Source organism: Camellia sinensis, chromosome 1, assembly GCF_055761805.1.
Source record: "Camellia sinensis isolate YWXY chromosome 1, ASM5576180v1, whole genome shotgun sequence".
Classification (NCBI taxonomy): Eukaryota; Viridiplantae; Streptophyta; class Magnoliopsida; order Ericales; family Theaceae; genus Camellia; species Camellia sinensis.
The window spans coordinates 47,129,074-47,150,370 of record NC_138961.1 but is presented as its reverse complement, the minus strand read 5'-3'; the positions used below and the strand labels follow the sequence as shown (position 1 = coordinate 47,150,370).

The 21,297-nt window shown below is 36.9% G+C and overlaps 1 protein-coding gene across 1 annotated transcript; it reads right to left on the bottom strand.

Moving 5' to 3' along the window:
- Window positions 1-18,418: 18,418 nt before the first annotated feature.
- LOC114285595 (U-box domain-containing protein 1) lies at window positions 18,419-20,926 on the bottom strand. Its single transcript, XM_028228636.2, has one exon. The coding sequence runs from the start codon at window positions 20,645-20,647 to the stop codon at window positions 18,593-18,595; it is 2,055 nt and encodes a 684-aa protein (XP_028084437.2). The 5' UTR covers window positions 20,648-20,926; the 3' UTR covers window positions 18,419-18,592.
- Between the last annotated feature and the right edge of the window lie 371 nt (window positions 20,927-21,297).

Genomic DNA, 21,297 nt, shown 5'->3' with positions numbered 1-21,297 from the left:
TAGTGCCCTATGACGTACCAAACACCTATACTGTGGTGTCAGGTACACTCCTTATATGTTCTCAAAATGCATGTGTACTGATAGATTCTGGTTCTACACATTCCTTTGTATCGCATGCTTTTCTCGAAAATTGACTAGACCATTAGAACTTATGACCTATGTGTTATCTGTGTCTACGCCGTCTGGGGATTCTATGATATGTGCTCATGTTTATCCAGCATATGATGTTATGATTGGCGATATGATGTTATATGTGGACTTATTACCCTTGGACATTAATCATTTTGATTGTATTTTGGAGATGGACTGGTTGACTAAATACTGTGCTACCATTGACTGCGCAAATAAAACTGTTGTGTTTAGACCACCGAGTATGCCTGAATTTACTTTTATTGGGAATGGGGTAGTTCCTCTCCCATATTTGATTTCGGCTATGAAAGCTGTAAAACTCCTTAAGAAGGGATGTAGGGGTTATTTGTGTTGTATACTGACTGCACCATTTGACAGTACTACTGTAGAAACAATCCCTGTTGCTTGTGAATTTCTCGATGTGTTTCCGACTGACTTACCTGGGGACTTAGTTGATAGAGAAATTGAATTCACTGTTGAGGTGTTTCCGGGGACACAACCTATTTCCAAGACTCCCTATAGAATGTCTACCTTTGAATTGAAAGAATTGAAAACCCAACTTCAGGAACTGTTAGATAAGAAATTTGTCCGTCTGAGTACTTCACCTTGGGGTGCTCCAGTTTTGTTTGTCAAAAAGAAGGATGGATCTTTAAGATTGTGTATAGACTACCGAGAACCGAACAAAGTGACTATCAAGAATAAATACCCTCTGCCCTAAATAGATGACTTGTTTGACCAACTTCAGGGTGCCCAAGTGTTTTTCAAAATTGACCTCAGGTCCAGGTATCATCAATTAAAGCTTAGAGCTAAGGACATAGAGAAAACTGCATTCCGAACTAGATATGGACATTATGAATTTTTAGTAATGCCGTTTGGGATGACCAATGCACCTGCAGCTTTCATGGATCTTATGAATAGGGTGTTTAAATCATATCTGGATGACTTCATTGTTGTATTTATTGATGACATTTTGATTTATTCTAAAGACAGGGAAGAACATGAGAACCATCTGAGAACTACCTTGCAAATTTTGAAAGAAAATAAATTGTATGCTAAATTGTCCAAGTGTGAATTCTAGCTTGACAGTGTGGCATTTTTGGGACATGTAATCAATAAGGATGGAGTTTTTGTTGACCTGCAGAAAATTGAAGCTATCGTGGATTGGCCTAGACCGACAAATGTGACTGAAGTCCGAAGTTTTCTGGGACTTGCAGGTTACTACAGGAGGTTTGTGAAAGACTTTTCTAAGCTTGCCATGCCATTGACTCAGTTAACACAGAAAAATGTGCCATTTGACTAGAATGAACAAAGAGAGGCAGTTTTCCAAGAGTTGAAAACCAGGTTAGTGACTGCACCAATCTTAACCTTGCCTAATGGTACTGATGGGTTTCAAGTGTACAGTGATGCTTCCTATAAAGGCTTGGGGTGTGTACTAATGCAAAACGGAAGGGTGATTGCCTATGCTTCTAGACAACTCCGATCTCATGAAAAGAATTACCCAACACACGATCTTGAGTTAGCAGCCGTGGTGTTTGCTTTAAAAATATGGTGTCACTATTTGTATGGGGTAACTTGTGAAGTATATACAGACCATAAAAGCTTGAAATGTTTCTTCACCCAAAAAGAATTGAACATGAGACAGAGGCGATGGTTAGAACTAATCAAAGATTATGATTTGCAAATCTTATATCATCCAGGAAAGGCTAATACCGTAGCAGATGCCCTGAGCCGAAAATCCAGTGCAAATCTGTCATGTTTGCTGTCCAACTGAAAAGAATGACCGATTGACCTAGAACAAGGTGGGTTGTTAAATGCTATTACCGCTCAACATGTAATTCTTGACGTGATCAAACAGAAACAGTGCGAGGATGAATACTTGAAAAATATCACGAAGGAATTTGATTCAAAGCCGAGGCAAGGATTTGTGTTTGTGAATGATGTGCTAAAATTTCAGAACCGTCTTTGTGTGCCCGATTGTTATGATTTGAGGAAACATGTTATGACCGAAACTCACAGTAGTAAATTTGCTATGCATCCGGGGAACACGAAGATGTATCATAATTTGAAATATAATTTTTGGTGGCCTGGAATGAAAAAAAGTATTGCCGATTTCGTGGCTAGATGTCTACATTGCCAACAGGTTAAAGTTGAACACCAACGACCCGCTGGTTTGCTACAACCACTCCCAATACCGGAATAGAAATGAGAGCACATTACCATGGACTTCATTGTGGGATTGCCTCATTCTTCTCGAGCTATGGACTCTATCAGGGTTATAGTTGACCGTTTAACTAAGTCTGCCAATTTTCTGCCTGTCAAAACTATTTATACGCTGATAAATTGGCCAATATCTATATGACTGAAATTGTGAGATTGCATGGAGTACTAGTATCTATTGTGTCTGACCGGGACTTAAAGTTTATATCGAGATTTTGGCAGAGTTTGCAACAGGCTTTGGGGACTGAATTGAGATTGAGCAGTGCCTATCACCCACGGACAGATGGCCAAACTGAACGAACGAACCAAACTCTGGAGGATATGCTCAGAATGTGTGTGTTAGACTTCCAAGGGAATTGGGAGACCTACTTGCCATTAGCCGAATTTGTGTACAACAACAGTTACCATTCAGGCATTGGAATGGCTCCTTATGAAGCTTTGTATGGAAGAACATGTCGTTCTTCGATATGTTGGGCTGAAGTAGGTGATAGACCTTTGTTGGGACTGGAACTCGTGCAAGAAACAACTGAGAAAGTGAAACTGATACAGCAGTGTCTGAAAACTGCACAGAGTCGGTAGAAGAGCTATACCGATGTTCGAAGAAGAGAGAGGGAATATGAAGTTGGGGACTACGTGTTCATAAAGGTGACCCCGATGAAGGGTCAAACTCGGTTTGGTGTTAAGGGAAAATTGGCGCCAAGATATGTTGGACCTTATGAAGTCCTTGAAAAGATCAATCTGGTATCGTATCGGGTAGCCTTACCTCCAGTAATGGAACACATGCATAACGTCTTTCATGTATCGATGCTACGAGAATATTTGAGGGATCCACTCCACGTCATCGAACCAACACATGTGCTTTTGAAAGATGACTACACTTATGAGGAAAGACCTATCCGGATTATGAATCACCAGATCAAAAAGTTAAGAAATAAAGAACTACCATTAGTGAAAGTGGATTGGAAAAATCACGGAGGAACTTATGCAACCTGGGAAACTGAAGAAGACATGATGAAGAGATATCCGGATTTGTTCCTATTAGACCCAATGTTGTTCCCGAATGAAGGTAATTCAAGTTTGAGGATCAAACTCTTTTAAGGGGGGAAGACTGTAACAATCCCAACCTCTGATTAACGTTAATCCGTACTTAATTATGTCTGATGGTAATTTAGGAAGGATTTGGGATTAATCTACATGTGTATTGCATTATTTTTGTGTTTCTATCTGTTTGCGATAAAATGACCTGTTCATGCCTTTGACTTTGAACTGCGAATTGAAAGCCTTATCAGTGACCAATTCAGAAATTGTGTAGTGTTTTATACTAGTAAGAATATATATGATTTTATGGTAGGTTTAATTAAAATTTGGTTGGTATCATTAAATTAGATTATATAATACTAAATTACATTAGTTCAAGTTAATTACCTAATTGCCACTTAGTGGGCCACTTCTAAGAGCCTTGTTTGGAACTTATTGTGCATCATTCTATCATCCATTTCTTGACCAAACCGTGGGAGAGAGCTAGAGATAGGAGAAATTTTGGTTTCAACAAAATTCCTTGGAGAATTGGAAGAATTGAAGAGTAGTTTACATATTTGAGCTTTTAGGCTTGGAATTCAAGACCTAAGGTAGGAGAATCATCTTCTTGATTGTGTATTTAAGTTATACCTTGCATGGTCCATGGTAAAATTGAAGATTAAAGTCAAGAATTGGTTGAAAATGTTAAATTGAGGCTTAAATCATGCATGCATGTTCATATCTTAGCATTTTGAAGTGTCTTAATGGAAGTTCTTGCATGCAAGCCCATATTCTAGCCTTAGTCCATGAATTCATCATGATTTTGAGCTCAATCTTACATTTGGTCTTGTTTTAGAGCATTGGATTTAAAATGAACACTTGCATGTTAAGCTCTTATTTTGTTCTTGAAGTTCTACTTGTAATTGTGTTCAATTGACTCACCCTTGGACTTTGATTTTACAAATTGATCTTTGAAACATCTTATACTATGAGTTTACAAGTGTTTTCTAGAAAATGGGCCCAAGAGGTTGAGTTTTGAGGTGTTGAATGCTTGGTTTGAGCTTGGAAGGAAAATTTGGAAATTCCAGAATTTGGCTTCCTTGCTCGAGCGAAGGATTTCACGCTCGAGCGACCATCGTTTGTTCAAAGCTTCGCTCGAGCGAAGGAATGGTGGCTCGAGCGTAAATTGCAAGCTCTCAGGTTTTTGGTGCACGCAGACGCATGCTCGAGCGAGGGAACCTATGCTTGAGCGAGGACTGTGTCTTACGCTCGAGCGAGCGTCGAGCGAGCATCAAGCGTAAAATTTCAATAACTAGTACTTTTGCATTTTTACAGACCGCTCGAGCGAAGGAGTCTACGCTCGAGCGACCCCTCTGTTTTGACAAGCTCGCTCGAGCGAAGGAAGCCACGCTCAAGCGAGACCCCTGTTTTTAGCAAGTTTTGAAAAATGTTTTCTAAGGCATCTTTGCATTCTCATTGCATCCTAGGCCATGTTTAAGACTCTTTAGTGAGGATTTAAGGTTAGAAACACACTAAGAACCAACGACGTAAGTTTTGTGCAATTAGAATGTGTGTTTCAAGTGTGTGTCCGTTATGTGTTATGTAGGTCACGTGCCGCGTATCATGTGATCAATCTACTTCGTCTGTCTGTTTCAAGGCCAACTGTGAGTAATAACTTGGTAAAGTCATATTCAAACTGTATCTACTTTCTGTGTGATAAAACAAGATTTGTTTTCCGAAATGATATGTTTTGCACAATGAATGATTGTTCAATTTCTGATATGTATTCGTGACATCCTTAGCATCATGTGATATCTGTTAGTTGTTACCCGGTATCGGAGGTTCCTTTATGGAACTTATTTCTGTCTGCAGTCTGTTACGTATACCGGAGGCCCTGTCACAAGGGCTCAGCTTCTGTTCTGTTGCCCGGATCCGGAGGTTCCTTTATGGAACTAGTTATTCGTGACCTTACGTGTATATATTCTGTTCTGTTCTGTTCTGTTAATGCTAATGGATGTATCACGTAAACTTAATCATGACTTATAATTTCTGTCTGTATATGATCTGGACAAATGATGAATTTGATACAAATATGAATTATGATTTCTGAATCTGTACGAACTCATTCATTGAAACCCTTTACTCTATTATTATTCACTGGACTTTCGCTCACAGTTTATATTATGTATGTAGGTGAGCCGGCACTTGACCAGGGCCAGAGTTGACGGCCTTCTGTTTTGTTTTTGTCAGCCAACTGTTGTGCCTCCTGAGGAGGTTCCGAATGATGCCTAAAGCCATGGTCATTTTTGTATTCATGCTAGTATTTGTGTATGCTCCGTAAAGTCAGGTCTTGGGAAGTACATTTTGTAAATACCTTGTAAATATTGTGTATCTGGACTGGCATGTTTATATATATATATAAATAAGTTTTGAAATGTTCTGTCCCATGTACGTTATCACAGCTCATTGGACCTTGTCTATTTTGTATTATTGCTTCTGCAGCCCCTTATTATTTGCTAATCTTTTCAGAGGCCTTTGGTAATCCACCGATTACTGGCCGGTTACGGTGCTAAAGTTACAGGGGCGGGTTTGGGTCGTGACAATTACTACTTTTGGCGACTAAACTTCTTTTTAGTCGCCAAAAAGCCTCACTTTTGGCTACTAAACATCTTTTTAGTCTCCTAATGCCTCAATTTTGGCTACTAAATTTTTTTTAGTCTCCAAAAAATCTCACTTTTGGCTACTAAAATTTTTTTAGTCGGTAAAAGCCTCACTTTTGGCAACCAAACATCTTTTTAGTCACCCAATACCTCACTTTTGGCTACTAATTTTTTTTTAATCGCCAAAAAGCCTTACTTTTGGCTACTAAAATTTTTTTAGTCGGTAAAAGCCATATATGGGCAACCAAATAGATTTTTAGTCGCCAAAACCTATACTTTTGGCTACTAAATTTTTTTAGTCGCCAAAAATCTTTACTTTTAGCTACTAATACTTTTTTAGTCACCAAAACTTATACTTTCAGTGAACAAATGTGCTTTTTTAGTCGCCAAAGATGCTTTTTCTTGTAGTGGAGTGTGATTTAATATATATATATATATATATAATTACACTTATTTAAAAAGTGTGATTAAAAAGTAGTAATGTATATATAATCACACTTTAATTAGAAGGTGTGATTAAAAAATATATAAATAATCATACTTTAATTAGAATCTGTGATTAAAAAATATATATAATCACACTTATTTAAAAAGTGTGATTAAAAAGTAGTAATGTATATATAATCACACTTTAATTAGAAGGTGTGATTAAAAAATATATATAAATAATCACACTTTAATTAGAATGTGTGATTAAAAAATATATATCTAATCACACTTGTTTAAAAAGTGTGATTAAAAAGTAGTAATGTATATATAATCACACTTTAATTAGAATGTGTGATTAAAAAATATATATAAATAATCGCACTTTAATTAGAATGTGTGATTAAAAAATATATATCTAATCACACTTGTTTAAAAAGTGTGATTAAAAAGTAGTAGTATATGTATAATCACACTTTAATTAGACTGCGTGATTAAAATATATATATATATATATAATCACACCTAATTGAAAAGTGACATAAAAAATGAATATTATCACACTTAATCAAATTAAGTGTGATTAAAATATCAATCTAATTTTTTTTATCACACTTCCAATAAAAGTAAGATATTTTTTTTTTGTCAAAGTGTGATGTTTAACTATTTTTGTAGTAGTGAGCTCACAAAAAATTCTAAAGAATTTTTCTTACTTGAGTTAATAATATATAAAGCAATTTGCAGAATATTTTGAAAATGAAAACATAAAATACTGAAAAGAGATAACGATTTGTAAAAGTCGATGGTATTATATAGAGTATTGTAGAGTATAATTTAGATTTTCTTATAAGAATCACTTAGTGAATATTTTAAAACTCTACTTTCTTAAATAGTTAGCATTGAATATAATTTCAATCTTTCACACTATATTGAGGTCTTAATATAAATGGTTAAGAAGACACATTCTCGAGTATGTCAATATCTAAATCAGTTAGTCTTAAAGCTAACTTAATATCTTTTAACCGATTCATAATCAAAACTTTAATGGAGTAAATTTGATTTTTATAAAAATATCTCCCTTCATTGCTTTCAATTTAATATAATATCACTTAATTATATATGGACAATAATAATCTCATAATCACAATTAATATTTTCAAATATTTAAAATGTATCACTCTTAAACTGAATATATAGAAAGTATGTTCACAACTTCAACTTTCAATTATACATAGGCAATTAGTATAATCTCACAAGAATATACTGTGAATAAACTTTAGCAATATTCTCAGATGTGCCAGAATGTATTACTATATAAACACATTTGGGTTGAATATATAGAATACAATCAACATCTTTAAACTTCAATATAATCTTAATTAATTATACATGAGCAATAATTATAATCTCACAACAATGGGCTGCAAATAAATTTATCAATATTGTTAGATGTTTCAAAATGTATCATCATATAAATTCCTTTGGGCTAAATATATAAGACACATTCTAACACCTATAAACAAGTCAACTAGCAAGAATGATTTATCAAGAAATTATCTCCTTTGGATAGATAAATTCTTTCAAAAATAATAAAATTTCCCTTACTAGCGGCTCACATTACCTCTAAAATTAATACGCTCAATTAACCCCTTTTGGGTAGGTAATTGAGTGATATAATATTAGAAGAGCTTCCCAGAATCCTTATTGGTAAATCACTTTAAATCTCAATAAGTAACCACTTCGGCAGTATCACTCATATTGATTCAAAAATCTTCCAACTGGGACTACAAAAATAAATATTTGTCCACCTTTAAAACTTTATTTATTTATTAACAATAATGCAATCTGTAACCCATCAAAGCATATATAATATCATATTACGAATCACTACTAAACAGTTACTCAAAAATAATATCTCACGACCAACCAAAATTCGCATATGAATTTACAAAAATTACACAAAGTGATATACATGATATAGAACTCTTAAACAGTCTAATGTTTATGTAAAAGTCATAAAAACGAATATGTTTCATATGTTTTGCAAGTATTTGATTAGGTAAGATTTGAAATATATATATATATATATATCAATACAGATTCCATATACACACGTCCATACTTCACAATTTTCGTAAAACTACCATATCTAAATTACTTCTTTTTTTTATATTTTATTTTATAAAAGACAATTGGAAGCAAACTATCTATACTCAAACTGTATGTACTCGTTACATTGAAAAAGTTTGCTTGAAATTACTAAAGCACAATTTTGAGATGCAAAAGCATCATTCAGTAAAAGAAATATTAATTTATTTCTTATCATTATATAAAATAATTTTACTGAAATAATCTGCCGTGATTTTGATTCTAGTATAAACTTGTTCTGATACCACATGTAAGATTATAGGATCTATATACTAGAAATCAAAACACTATGAATATAAGTAACTACTAAAATATAAACTTAGATCCATACCGCTTGATTCCTTTATTGTCTTGAGTTTTGCTTCCTTGAAAGAATATGGCATTCACAATTGGAAAACCTTAGCACCAACTCTTCCCTTCCTTCTCTTAATCTTTTTGTTGTCTTTTTAATGCGGTGGACAACCCTTTAATCTACATATATATAGATATATGTAAACCCTAATAAGGATAGAAAAGGGGACTGGGCCTAAATAAAACAATAACTGAGCCCTCCCATTAAGGAACCCAAATAACTTAAAACAGATCTTACACTTCCATATCACATATCCACATATAAAATAATATATACACTAAGATGACCATGGCACAAACTTTATGGATCACAATAATAGTTTTAGGCTCATACCAGTCAATCTATCTGAATTATGTTCAACCCGTTTTTCACAAACCAAACAAAATATAGTCAATGACAGCCTAATTAAGAATAAATTCTTACAATTATTTTTAGGGACCAAATATTTTTATTGCGAAAAGTGTCATCATTATATTTTTAATAACACAAATTGGACATTAGTAATAAATTATTATCCTTTTGGGACTAAATTTTTTATCTGAAAAAATAAATCATTTTTAAACTAAATTGTTTTGTCCCTAAAAGTCTATTTATTGGTAATATTTTTAAAATTTTGTTACTAAAAACCTTATTTTTGATTTTTTGGAACGATTTTTTAGCGATTATTCTCATAACGATAGAAATTAGTCTCTAAATGTTTTTGGCAACAAAATTTTTACTTTTAAAAATAAAAAAGTTTTATTTTTAAAACTCTTATATGTTGTAGTTACGTCAACAAAAGGCATAATCCATTGATCTAATTTTATTATTAAAACAAAACAATATTAAAATAACACCTTTCATTTTAAATTACAAATTCCAAAACTACGTGGTTTTGCTTTAACCCAACAAAAAGTCACCCAACCCAGTCGGAACACAGGCTTGAAACAAGCTAAAGTTAGGGCCAGACGACGGGCCTTCGGCCCAAATAAGACCCACTAAAATTATGGCGCGCAAAACACAAACCCTTCGTTGAAGATTCAGAACAATAACAATAAAGCTCCAATTCGAAGCTTTCGAGCTCGAAAAGCTTAAGCAATAAATTGATTCACAGTGAAGCGATTTCTTAAACTAGGGTTTCAGAGTCTCTAAATTTGCACAAATATGAAATGTTTTCTCCTCAAATGTGTCGTTTTGGAGTCAGTTTGGGGGCGAATTTTTGTATAATTTCGTTGAAATGATTGAGAAGTGGGATGGTGAGCGATCGGAGAAGACGATTGATCAGAGATATTGGGGCAGTGTTGAACAAACAATTCATACTAGGTTAGTCACCTATTCATCCTTTTTTAATTTTTAATTCTTTAAATTTTTTAAATTTAATTAGTTAATTAATTATTTTAAATTTTAGTTCAATTAGTTGTTGTTTGAGTACTTTTGAACTGAAACTTGAGATGTTTAGCTCGTGTTTAATTCCAGATTTCCAATGTGATAAACAAACTTGAAGTTAGAGGGAAATGACTGACCTGACCTTTTGTTCAGATTAAAGAGAGTCAGTGTGCTGTGAAGTCTGTTAAACTAGTGGTGCTTGTAAACACGATGCGATATGCAATTGTAGATCTAAATTTTTGAGAGAGTTATGCGTGGGTCCTATCAAGTGGACTTATTGTTCAATAAGTTCTATGATAATTAAGGTATTTTTCATCATACATTATTAAAAAAAGTTTAATTTTCAGTGACAGTTTAAAAATTGTCACAAAAAATATCACTAATTATAGGTTTTAGTGATAGAAAGTTAGTAATTTTCAACTTTTAGCTATAGTTTGAAAAATTCGTTACAGAAAAAGTCACTAGTTGTAAGTTTTATATACAATTTATAAAAATCGTGTTAAAAAAAAAAATACTAATTGTGGGGATATATTTTCTGAGTACCAACACGTGGCAAGGTGACGCCGACGTGTCAGCCGAGGTGCCACGTGTCTTGGTCGTTGTGCTGAGGTCATCTCGGTTAGGCCGAGGTTGCCTCCGAAGATATCGGAATCCGAGATAAGCGGATAAGGGACAAGAGTCTTAGAATGAAGAGGGAACTCAACTTGGATATGGACAAGAGTCCTAGATTGGAAGAAGACTTCAGTTTGGGTAAATATAAGACTCTTAGAGAGTTTATCCTAATCTTACTGGGAGTCCAAGATTAGCAGTAATCCTGAGTCCATAGAAGTTAGGCTTCTATTGGGACTAGGTTTATGTTGACTATAAAAGAGAGGCACCCCCATGGGTCTAAGGTATGCTTTTGATACTCAAGCTTGTGAGTTTAATATTTGATTTATCTTTGAGAGATATACTGACTTGATCGTCGGAGTGCCCCCGGGTGGTCGAAACCACCGCGGGATTCTTATATTTCTGTTATAGGTCAGTCAGGTGCCATCTATTCTGCCAGTGCTCTCCAGCTGATTACTAAGCGGGCAGTGTGGTCGGAAAATCACCCACACAATTTGGCGCCGTCTGTGGGAAAGAAAGAAGAATAGATGGCCAATGACGGACAGAAGGATCAGATTAGAGACAATGCTCCTGCTAGGAGTGGGAGACTTATCGATCTCGACGTTGAAGGGGACAACCGCAACACAGAAACTCGTGACCAGAGTCACGGAGTGAAAGAAGCCAGCCAGGAAGGTGACGCACCAAAGACAACAGATCGAAGCAACGAAGACGACCTCCAGGTATGGAAGGATAGATACCTGCGGAGGAACGAAGACCCTTCCAGAAGGGATGCAAAGACAGGGGGCATGAGCGCTCCCAAGAAGATAACATTCAAGTATAGAAGAACTCATAATCACAGATTCCAGATCCTGGATCCCGGATCCGAGAAGACATGATCTCAGCCTAGACAAGTAGGCCCGAGAAGACGAGAGCTCAACCTAAGTGAGCAGATCCCGAATTCCAGATCCCGGATCCTAGAAGACATGATCTCGGCCTAGATAAGTAGGTCCGAGAAAAGAAGAGCTCAACCTGAGTGAGCAGATCCAAGATTCCAGAAGATAAGATCTCGGCACCTAAGTCCGAGAAGAGAAGAGCACAATGAGCAGATCTCAGATCCCAGAAGATAAAAAGGAAACACACAAGATCAGACTAAAGTTGGCCAGAATTGAGAAGTATGCTAGGGCCAAGGAGGACATACCAGGAACAAAGGCATCGAAACAAGAAAAGAGAAACGGCTCGCCGATGCGAGGCCAAAAATCAAACTCAGGTTGGAGCCAAGTAAGATCAATAGAGAAACCAAGGCCGACAACCTCGGCTTGAATTAAACCTCGGCGACAAGGTCGAAGCTACATGTAGGATGAGAACCCAAGTGGATTTTAAGTTCACACTGGGGGGGCAGAGAGAAGAAGAATGCGTTTACCACTTGTTGAAATTTGTAGCAATTTACAAGTCGGTTAAACCAATATGATGCTTAACCGAAGTTAAGCCCAGATGATGTTTAACCGAAGTTAAGCCGAGATGATGCTTAACCGAAGTTAAGCCCAGATGATGTTTAACCGAAGTTAAACCGAGACGATGCTTAACCGAAGTTAAGCCGAGGTGATGCTTAACCGAAGTTAAGCCGAGGTGATGCTTAACCGAAGTTAAGTCGAGGTGATGCTTAACCGAAGTTAAGCCGAAGATGATGCTTAACCGTAGTTAAGCCGAAGATAATGCTTAACCGAAGTTAAGCCGAGATAATGCTTAACCGAAGTTAAGCCAAAGATGATGCTTAGTTGAAGCTTAAGCCGAGGTTATTCCTTAATTCACTTGTTGAAATTTGTAGCAATTTACAAGTTGGAATTAAGCTGATTCCTTATCTTCACTTGTTGAAATTTGTAGCAATTTACAAGTTGGAGTTAAGCTGATTCCTTAATTCACTTGTTGAAATTTGTAGCAATTTACAAGTTGGAATTAAGCTGATTCCTTATCTTCACTTGTTGAAATTTGTAGCAATTTACAAGTTGGAGTTAAGCTGATTCCTTATCTTCACTTGTTGAAATTTGTAGCAATTTACAAGTTGAAGTTAAGCCAAGATTACTGTTTCTCTTCACTTGTTGAAATTTGTAGCAATTTACAAGTCGAAGTGAAGCCGAGGTTATAGTTTGCACACTTATAGCAATCTACAGGTTGATCCAACCAAAGAAGATGCTTAACACTTGTTGAAATTTGTAGCAATTTACAAGATAATGTTAAGCCGACATGTGATCATCTGTTGAAATTTGCAGCAATTTACAGGTTGAGGAAAGAGCTAAGTATATTTAAACACTTGTTGAAATTCGTAGCAATTTACAAATAGATTATTGTTTAACACTTGTTATGTTAATCCTTGTTGAAATTTGTAGCAATTTACAAGTAGGCTAGACCGAGATCAACGTTTAAACACTTGTTGAAACTTGGGAAAAGTTTGCAAAGTTAACATTGAGTAGTATATGTTTCACACTTGTTAGAATTTATGAAAAGTTTGCAGGTCAGTATCTTGCCGAAGTAAAAGTTTTGTAGCTATTATACCCGAGGTATGTAACCCCGAGAAGATTGCACAAATGAGGCAAAAAATGAAAGGCATGCAAAATATTCTAAGTATAGAATCATGCAAGAGCAGATAGAAGAATATCAAGACAGAATTCATGGTGATTGACACACACTCACCATACAATATCATCTTGGGAAGATCATGGTTGCATGCAATGGGAGCAGTTCCCTCAACGTTGCATCAACTATTGTGGTTCCCCACAGAACATGGGATTGAAGAAGTCAGAGGAGACCAACTGCAGGCAAAGAATTGCTCCATGGCAGCAATAAAAACTACCTGCAAACATTCAGGAACCAGGGAAGGCAGAGATTGAAGACGAGGACATGGAGGTCCTAGATGATGTCGGCAAGGAGCCAGCCAAAAAGAGTGAAGAGACACTGAAGAAAATCCTCGTCCAGGAGGGCGACGGAGAGCGCTTCATTCAGAGAAGGAAAATTGAATTTCAAGAACAAAGAGGCACATCGGCCATATGCAGAGCTTACATTATCTAGAGAACAAAAAGGTACAAGAGTACAAGCGACAAAAAGAAGGAAAAACTTCAAAAACTGAGATGATGCTTAACCGAAGTTAAGCCGAGATGATGTTTAACCGAAGTTAAACTGAGGTGATGTTTAACTGAGGTTAAATTGAGATGATACTTAACCGAAGTTAAACCGAAATGATATTTTACACTTGTTGAAATTCTGAGAGAATTTAGAAGTTAAAGAGTGCACAAAGTTAAATGTCGGCAAAAGATTCGCCGGAGTCAAACGTCGTTTTGATTAGAACCACTAAATGCATGCCAGAAGTGGTTACCAGAATTGTGAAAAGAATAAATACTTCAAGAAACAGCAATGATAGTTTGCAAAGGCCAAGAGAAAGAGGGTCTAAAGGGGGTGAATTAAATACCAGAAGTTTTAATACATCGGCGAAAGAAGAACACATCAGGTCTGTGACTACGGCACGAAGCCAACTTCCCTAATGTGATCCTAAGTACAACTTACGTTCACATTAGGGGGCAGGGAGAAGGTCTTGGGGGAAGGAATGATAATTAAGGAGCAAGGAATGTTAACACTTGTTGAAATTTTTTACAAGATGAGTTAACCGAAGATTATAAAGTCTACCACTTGTTGAAATTTGTAGCAATTTACAAGTTTGGTATAGCCGAGATAAACACTGAAAGACGTTTCTGAGATATGATCAACCGAGATGACCAACTAGCTTGTTAAGAGCTGAGAAGGTTGGCAAAGTACAAAAATGAAGACCTTAAAAAACTAGGGACTGAAAGTAAGAACGTCGGACTAATCTGCTTCGACGGACGACAATGGTTCAACCTCGGCAGTCAGTTGGAGGAGCTTCTCTTCCGCTACCTCGGCATCAATTTCAAGAAGGAAGCAAACTACTCGGCATCAGCGGTAGGTTGTGTCTCACTCCCAGAAGACAGTTGGAAAGAACTTCTCAGCAGCCTTCTCAGCTACGAGCTCAGCATCAACCTCCTGAAGAGTTTGATCAAAGCTCTTCTTGGCGATTGGCACCTCAGAGTTTTGAAAGCAAGGATTAAAAGCAAAAAATCTGGAAAAAGACACAGAAAATAGAAACATGAATGTAATTAGTAATCAAGAATGGTGATGAAGCTATCAAGAAATCAAGATAAAAAGATTGAACAAGTATGTCAAGCCAAGAACAGTGGTAGAAATCAACAGATGTGTGAACAGTGTGTATTCAAGAAGATGATTTGGAAATAACGGGTAAAAAAAGCAATGGTGATTAACAATGAAGCAGAGCTTCTTGGAAAACAACAAGAAATAAAACCAGGAGGAAAAGTGGCTTACCAGAAAGAGGGAAGCCGGAATGAGAATCGCCGAAGTCTGACGACAATAACAGAATGACATAAAGCTTCACCGGAGGAGAGAAACGAAGACGGTTGCAGAAGCTTGAAAAGCTTAGAACAATGACGGATTCAAGCAAAAGAGCTAGAAAGAGAAAAAGGCAGAGGATTGAATGAAAATTCAGAGTCAAGAAGATGACAAAGTTGAAGAATAAAGCCAAGTACACAGGCACTAAGTAAGTATGTGAAGAACAAGAAAGTAATGAACCGGGCATGATGCTAGCAACAGAAAGCAAAAATGACAAGAACAGTTCCAGGCATTCTAACAGCTCAAAACTTGAAAACAGACGAAAATAGAAGACAACAGAGGGCAAGTAAACGGATTTAGAAGAATTATGAAAGATTGAGCTTAATAAAAGAGTTTATGAACCTACCAAGAGAAATGAATGCCGATATGAAGATCGCCGAAGTCAAATAGATGACTGGAAGTCAGGAACCCACTAGAGAATGTGAGTGGAGCAGTTGTAAAGCTCTTGGAGTTTACGAAGTAATGGAACAAGAACCTCGGCAAGGAGGTGTAATCTCGAGCAGCTTGGAAAGCATGAAGCTATACACTTGACAGAAGTGGACAGTAAAGTCCAGGGAACTTTGAGGTCGGCGAGTTTGATCTCGGACAGAGGGGCACAGATGAACGAACAGTATAGGTTCCATCACCTCAGAATGCCGAGGTAATAGAACCTAGGGGGCAGTTGTGGGGATATATTTTCTGAGTACCAACACGTGGCAAGGTGACGCCGACGTGTCAGCCGAGGTGCCACGTGTCTTGGTCGTTGTGCCGAGGTCATCTCGGTTAGGCCGAGGTTGCCTCCGAAGATATCAGAATCCGAGATAAGCGGATAAGGGACAAGAGTCTTAGAATGAAGAGGGAACTCAACTTGGATATGGACAAGAGTCCTAGATTGGAAGAAGACTTCAGTTTGGGTAAATATAAGACTCTTAGAGAGTTTATCCTAATCTTACTGGGAGTCCAAGATTAGCAGTAATCCTGAGTCCATAGAAGTTAGGCTTCTATTGGGACTAGGTTTATGTTGACTATAAAAGAGAGGCACCCCCATGGGTCTAAGGTATGCTTTTGATACTCAAGCTTGTGAGTTTAATATTTGATTTATCTTTGAGAGATATACTGACTTGATCGTCGGAGTGCCCCCGGGTGGTCGAAACCACCGCGGGATTCTTATATTTCTGTTGTAGGTCAGTCAGGTGCCATCTATTCTGCCAGTGCTCTCCAGCTGATTACTAAGCGGGCAGTGTGGTCGGAAAATCACCCACACACTAATTGTCAATTTTTAACGACACATGTAAAAAATGATCACAAAAAATTATTTTTAATGATGATTATATTAAGACTTATTTTCAATAGGACTTGATAGGAATCAAGTACTGCTATTAGGACCTATTGGTAGTTTACCTTAAATTTTTTTGGTGGTTTTCAGCGGTTTAATAAATGAAGAAGATGGGTTGAATTTTAAAACAGTTTAATGCATTTGCGGGACGTGGAATTTGCAGTTAACAATCTTAGGGGCCTTCTTGACGGGGAAAAAAGAAAAAGCGACAAAGCTTCTTCCTTTGAGCTGTGTGCACACTCGATGGGTGTGCTAAGAAAATAAATCAAACTTGAGCATTCTTGTCATACATAAAACCAAATTCTTCAAGACACAAACTTGAGCCTTTGCTTTATATACTAATAATAGTTATAGATATAATAGAAATAGATTTGTAATTTGCTATTGATTTCTCATTATTTCAACACCAACTACACACAAGAACCTGATTAGCTTTGCTGTTGCAGATGCACATGACAGATTTAATAATGTGTACTGATCTGCAACCTTCTGGCATGATCACATTACCATAGATTATTTTGGAATTACAATATTTTTATTTTTATTTTTTAGGGTTTTCCAGACCTTGGTAAAATTTATCCTCTTTGAGGTTCTTCAGACAGGCTTGGTTTGGTCAACCCTGACACAGGTGACTGTCTCCCTGGTGGAATGCTTCCTTCTTGCGGTAAGAAATCTTCAGGTATAAGATCTCTGTTTATCAAACTTGAAAATTTCATTTTTCGCTTTGATGCTTGAAAATAGGGTTGAACTTTTGTTGACTGCTGCTTATTGACTATAGATGTCATTATATATGTGTGTATTTAAACTAAATAATAGCTTTCTTTTGCCATTTCAAGGCTAGAGAGTTTTTATATTTCAAGTTGTATGGAAAACAATGCACCACCGCTGTTGGTATTATGACATGTTCGGCTAAGAACAACCATGAACACACTTCATCGGTTGTGAAAGGCTCAGATGGGTTTGGAACGACCTAGCAAGTCTGAAAGGTTCCCAGCTGCATCTCATGTAAATTAAGTATAAAAACAGTGTCAAAGCTCAAGTAATAGAAGATATGTATTTCAATATTCTTTTCAGATGTCCTTCTTCAAGATGTAAATAGTGAATTTGGTTCAGCTGTGAAGTCTGTAATATAATATTTTTGGATAGTTGTTCAATCATTCATTAAAACGTTTTGCTAAAGAAGTCTTCTATGCTTGCTGGAAAACTATCAAACAGTGCCTCTGCTTCTCTCTTGATTTTATAAAAGCCATTGGGTTATGCAGTCCTAAATAAATTTGTATTGACTTTCATATTTGTTTTTTTGGGTGATATCATGCATAGAATGGATTGGATTGGAGAAGGTGGAAGAAAGAGACCAAAAATTTGTTTTGAGTGATTCTAATTTATTTATTTTTTATTTTTTTATTTTTTTATTTTTTCTCCTCTCTCTCTCTCTCTCTCTCTCTCTTAGATTAACTTCCAAAGTAGCAAGCAGAATCTTGTAGGTAGATTTTGCGGTTGTTTACTCTAGTGCTCTCATGTTTGCTCTTTATTATGGAAAAGCTGCTATATGATTTTTGATGTAACTGCTGGTATCTTTACATGTTATTCTTCTTAATCCTGTAATTCTTTCATTTTCCTCTCATTCCTTACGGGATGTATGCCCCATGATCTGCTATCCAATGGTCTTAACAGGACCTTGAGGCACAAAATTTGCTGCTTTGTATCCAGAAAATGAGAGACGGAAACAATTGGTTTTTATCTAAATCAATGTTTTCTTATTATCAAAACAAGAACAGTTTATAGAACAAGAAAATCTAGTGAGACATGGAGATCCAACTTACATAACAAATGAACAACATTTCCATTTATGTAATTTTCACTAATTTACACTTCTCTTATTTCGCAGTCTTCTTACACCCTGTGTTATCAAACTGGATTGCGAGATTGAGTGCAGCATCTGTTGAGTAATCTAAGAAGAGCACCAGCCTTTCTTCGAGATTTTAGTGACCCATCAGCAACCAAGCTTTGGAGGGAAGGGATGCTCCGTGGATTCATCAATAATCGTCTTGCAATCTCCTCTCCACCATCTTTGCACTGCCCCAATAGAAGGGTTATTGAATTCTCTTTCCCCTTCGGAGAACCAAATCTTAAGAGATCAATGAGAAGGGGCACCAAGACCCTACTCTTTTTTATTTCCTCCAAACCTTCATGGCAACCCAAAAGCAAAGCAAGCACTGCCAAGGCATCATCGGTGATGCCTGCCTTGTCATCCATCAACAGGTCAATGAGCAATGGAACTGCCCCGGCAACAACAGCACTTGCCTTGTTTACATCGTAAACTGTGAGGTTAAAAAGTGCTGTTGCAGCATCTCTTTTCCCAGCTGTAGTGCCTTCCCCGAGGAGCCCTACCAATGCTGGAATGGCTTTGGGACGTGAACCAATGATCACTTTGTAATCATCTATCATAGACAAGCTGAAGATAGCTGCTGCTGCATTTTCTCTCGCCTCCATGGTTTTCCCTGATTGTAGAACATCAATTATGTTGTCAATCGCACCAGCTGCCATTATTAATATCTTGTTGTTGTCAAAAATGGACAGGTTGAGGAGGGAAGTGACTGCGTTTTCTTGAATTCTTGGGTCAGGGGATCCAAGTAATGTCACGAGGAATGGAATAGCGCCTGCCTCAGCAATTATCCTGCGATTGTCCATGCCTGTTTTTGCAAGTAACCGAAGCTCATAAGCTGCCTGCCTTTGGATATCAAGTGACCCAGTTGCGAGTTTCCCCACCAGAAATTCAGCTGTCATTTTGACAGCATCTCTGTCAGTTTTTGTGGCGGAAATGTGATCGATTGCATTCTCACCAGATTTTCCCTCGCTGTTGCTTCTCTCCAAGCTTGATGAAGATGAAGATGTTTCCTCGGTTATTGGTATATTGTTTTCTTGGCACCATTGATGGACTAAGCTCTTTAGTGCGTAGTTGGGTATGAGGGCCATGTGAATTAGCCGCAACCCGCTTTTTGGGCACGTGTGGTGCCCTGAATTAATCCACTGGGAAATTGAATTTCGATCAAAAGTGTGCCCCGATGCTACTATCACAGGGTCCCTCATTAAGTCAAGTGAAATTGGGCATCGATATTCGTCAGGGATGTTGAAAACCGTTGATTGGGAAGAAGAATGATCTTGATGCCTAAATGATGCTGAGCGATGCCTCAAGTCTTCGTGGCTTTTTTCATTTTCTTCCTCGCTGAAAATCATAGATTTGGATAACGAAACAAGGGATATGAGATTGTTGATATTGGAAACCACGACGAGCCCACCTGTGCCTGCCTGCTTCTCAGCTTCTGCCCCTAACTTTGATATTTCTTGGTCATAATCGAATGAGCTTCTCAAACCAATGCTGCTTAAGATCTCTTTCAATTTTTCAAAGTCAATAAAGCCCTTGTTCTTGCTGTTCTCATTATTAGTAGCCATAACTTGGAGGAGCTCCTCTCTTCTCTGAATCTCACGAGGGTCAACAAACAATTCGACCCTTTTTGCTTGCTTGTGAAGAAGCTCGACTTGCTCTCTAGTATCAGCCGTTAGATTAAGCAAGCTCAGAGGTAATATATCAAGTGCTCTCCCCATCTCCTTCACTATACAATAAAATTGATTGGAAATAATCTCCGTCTGCACAAGGTTCCACAAAGCACTTCCTTCTTTACACCCTTGTATGAGAAACTTCACTTGACGTATAACAGAAAAAAGCTCATTGAGACACAGGATTGATGATGGAGGAAGCGGTCTTTTTGATTCTTGAATTTCTTCATATAGCGGAGAAAGAAGCTTGATCCTTCTTATCATTGTCGATACATTTTTAACCTGCACGAATGGAAGATTTGCGACAGACGTGACTTCTCTAGAGATGTGGATCAATGACTCTAGCAAAGACCCAGTTGGAAGAAAGCCTGAGGACATCATGAGAAGAGGTAAACCTGCATTCATGGCTTCTCACTGTGATAAATACATTTCTGTTCATTGTTGTTTTTGTGATTCAAAGGGCCTGTTAGGGTTTAGATTACTTGAAGAAAACTTCTATAGTTTGCTAAAAGAAATAAAATAATGTCATGGACTATTGATTGCTTCTGTTTGTACTTTTATCAGTGGCTGACAATAAGATGGCTGGTGAGAGAGGTTGAGGAGGGGCTCTTGGGTTGCTGCCACTTGGAAGACAAAGCAGCCTTGCTGGGTTAGTATATTCTCTGCCAATTTTATATTTAGTTCAAATATATCTATATGTTCAATGGGTTCATATATTAATAAGTTGACCAATGAGCCGTGTCAAATCTTGCGTTCGGTGGCAGCTGCTTTCTTGCAAATATACTTGTCCATATATTATATGTTTAATTAGGTATTCTCTTAGATCATACACTCACACCGTAATATGAACTTTCTTTAAGCACTGGAATAGGATACGTGTAATATACACTGCCGTAGGATGAGAACAAATTGAGTGACATCATTGTCTTTTTTGTCTTGATCCATTTGTTCTGAAACAATAATGTTATATGCTCAGAAAAATACTCATAAAATATCTGGCGGCTCTGTTTGGTTCTGGTTTATCTAACTGACAATTGATAAAAAATTAATTTTTT

Coding starts and splice junctions, on each gene's coding strand:
- LOC114285595 (XM_028228636.2), bottom strand. CDS start 20,647: ATGAATGCAGGTTTACCTCTTCTCATGATGTCCTCAGGCTTTCTTCCA.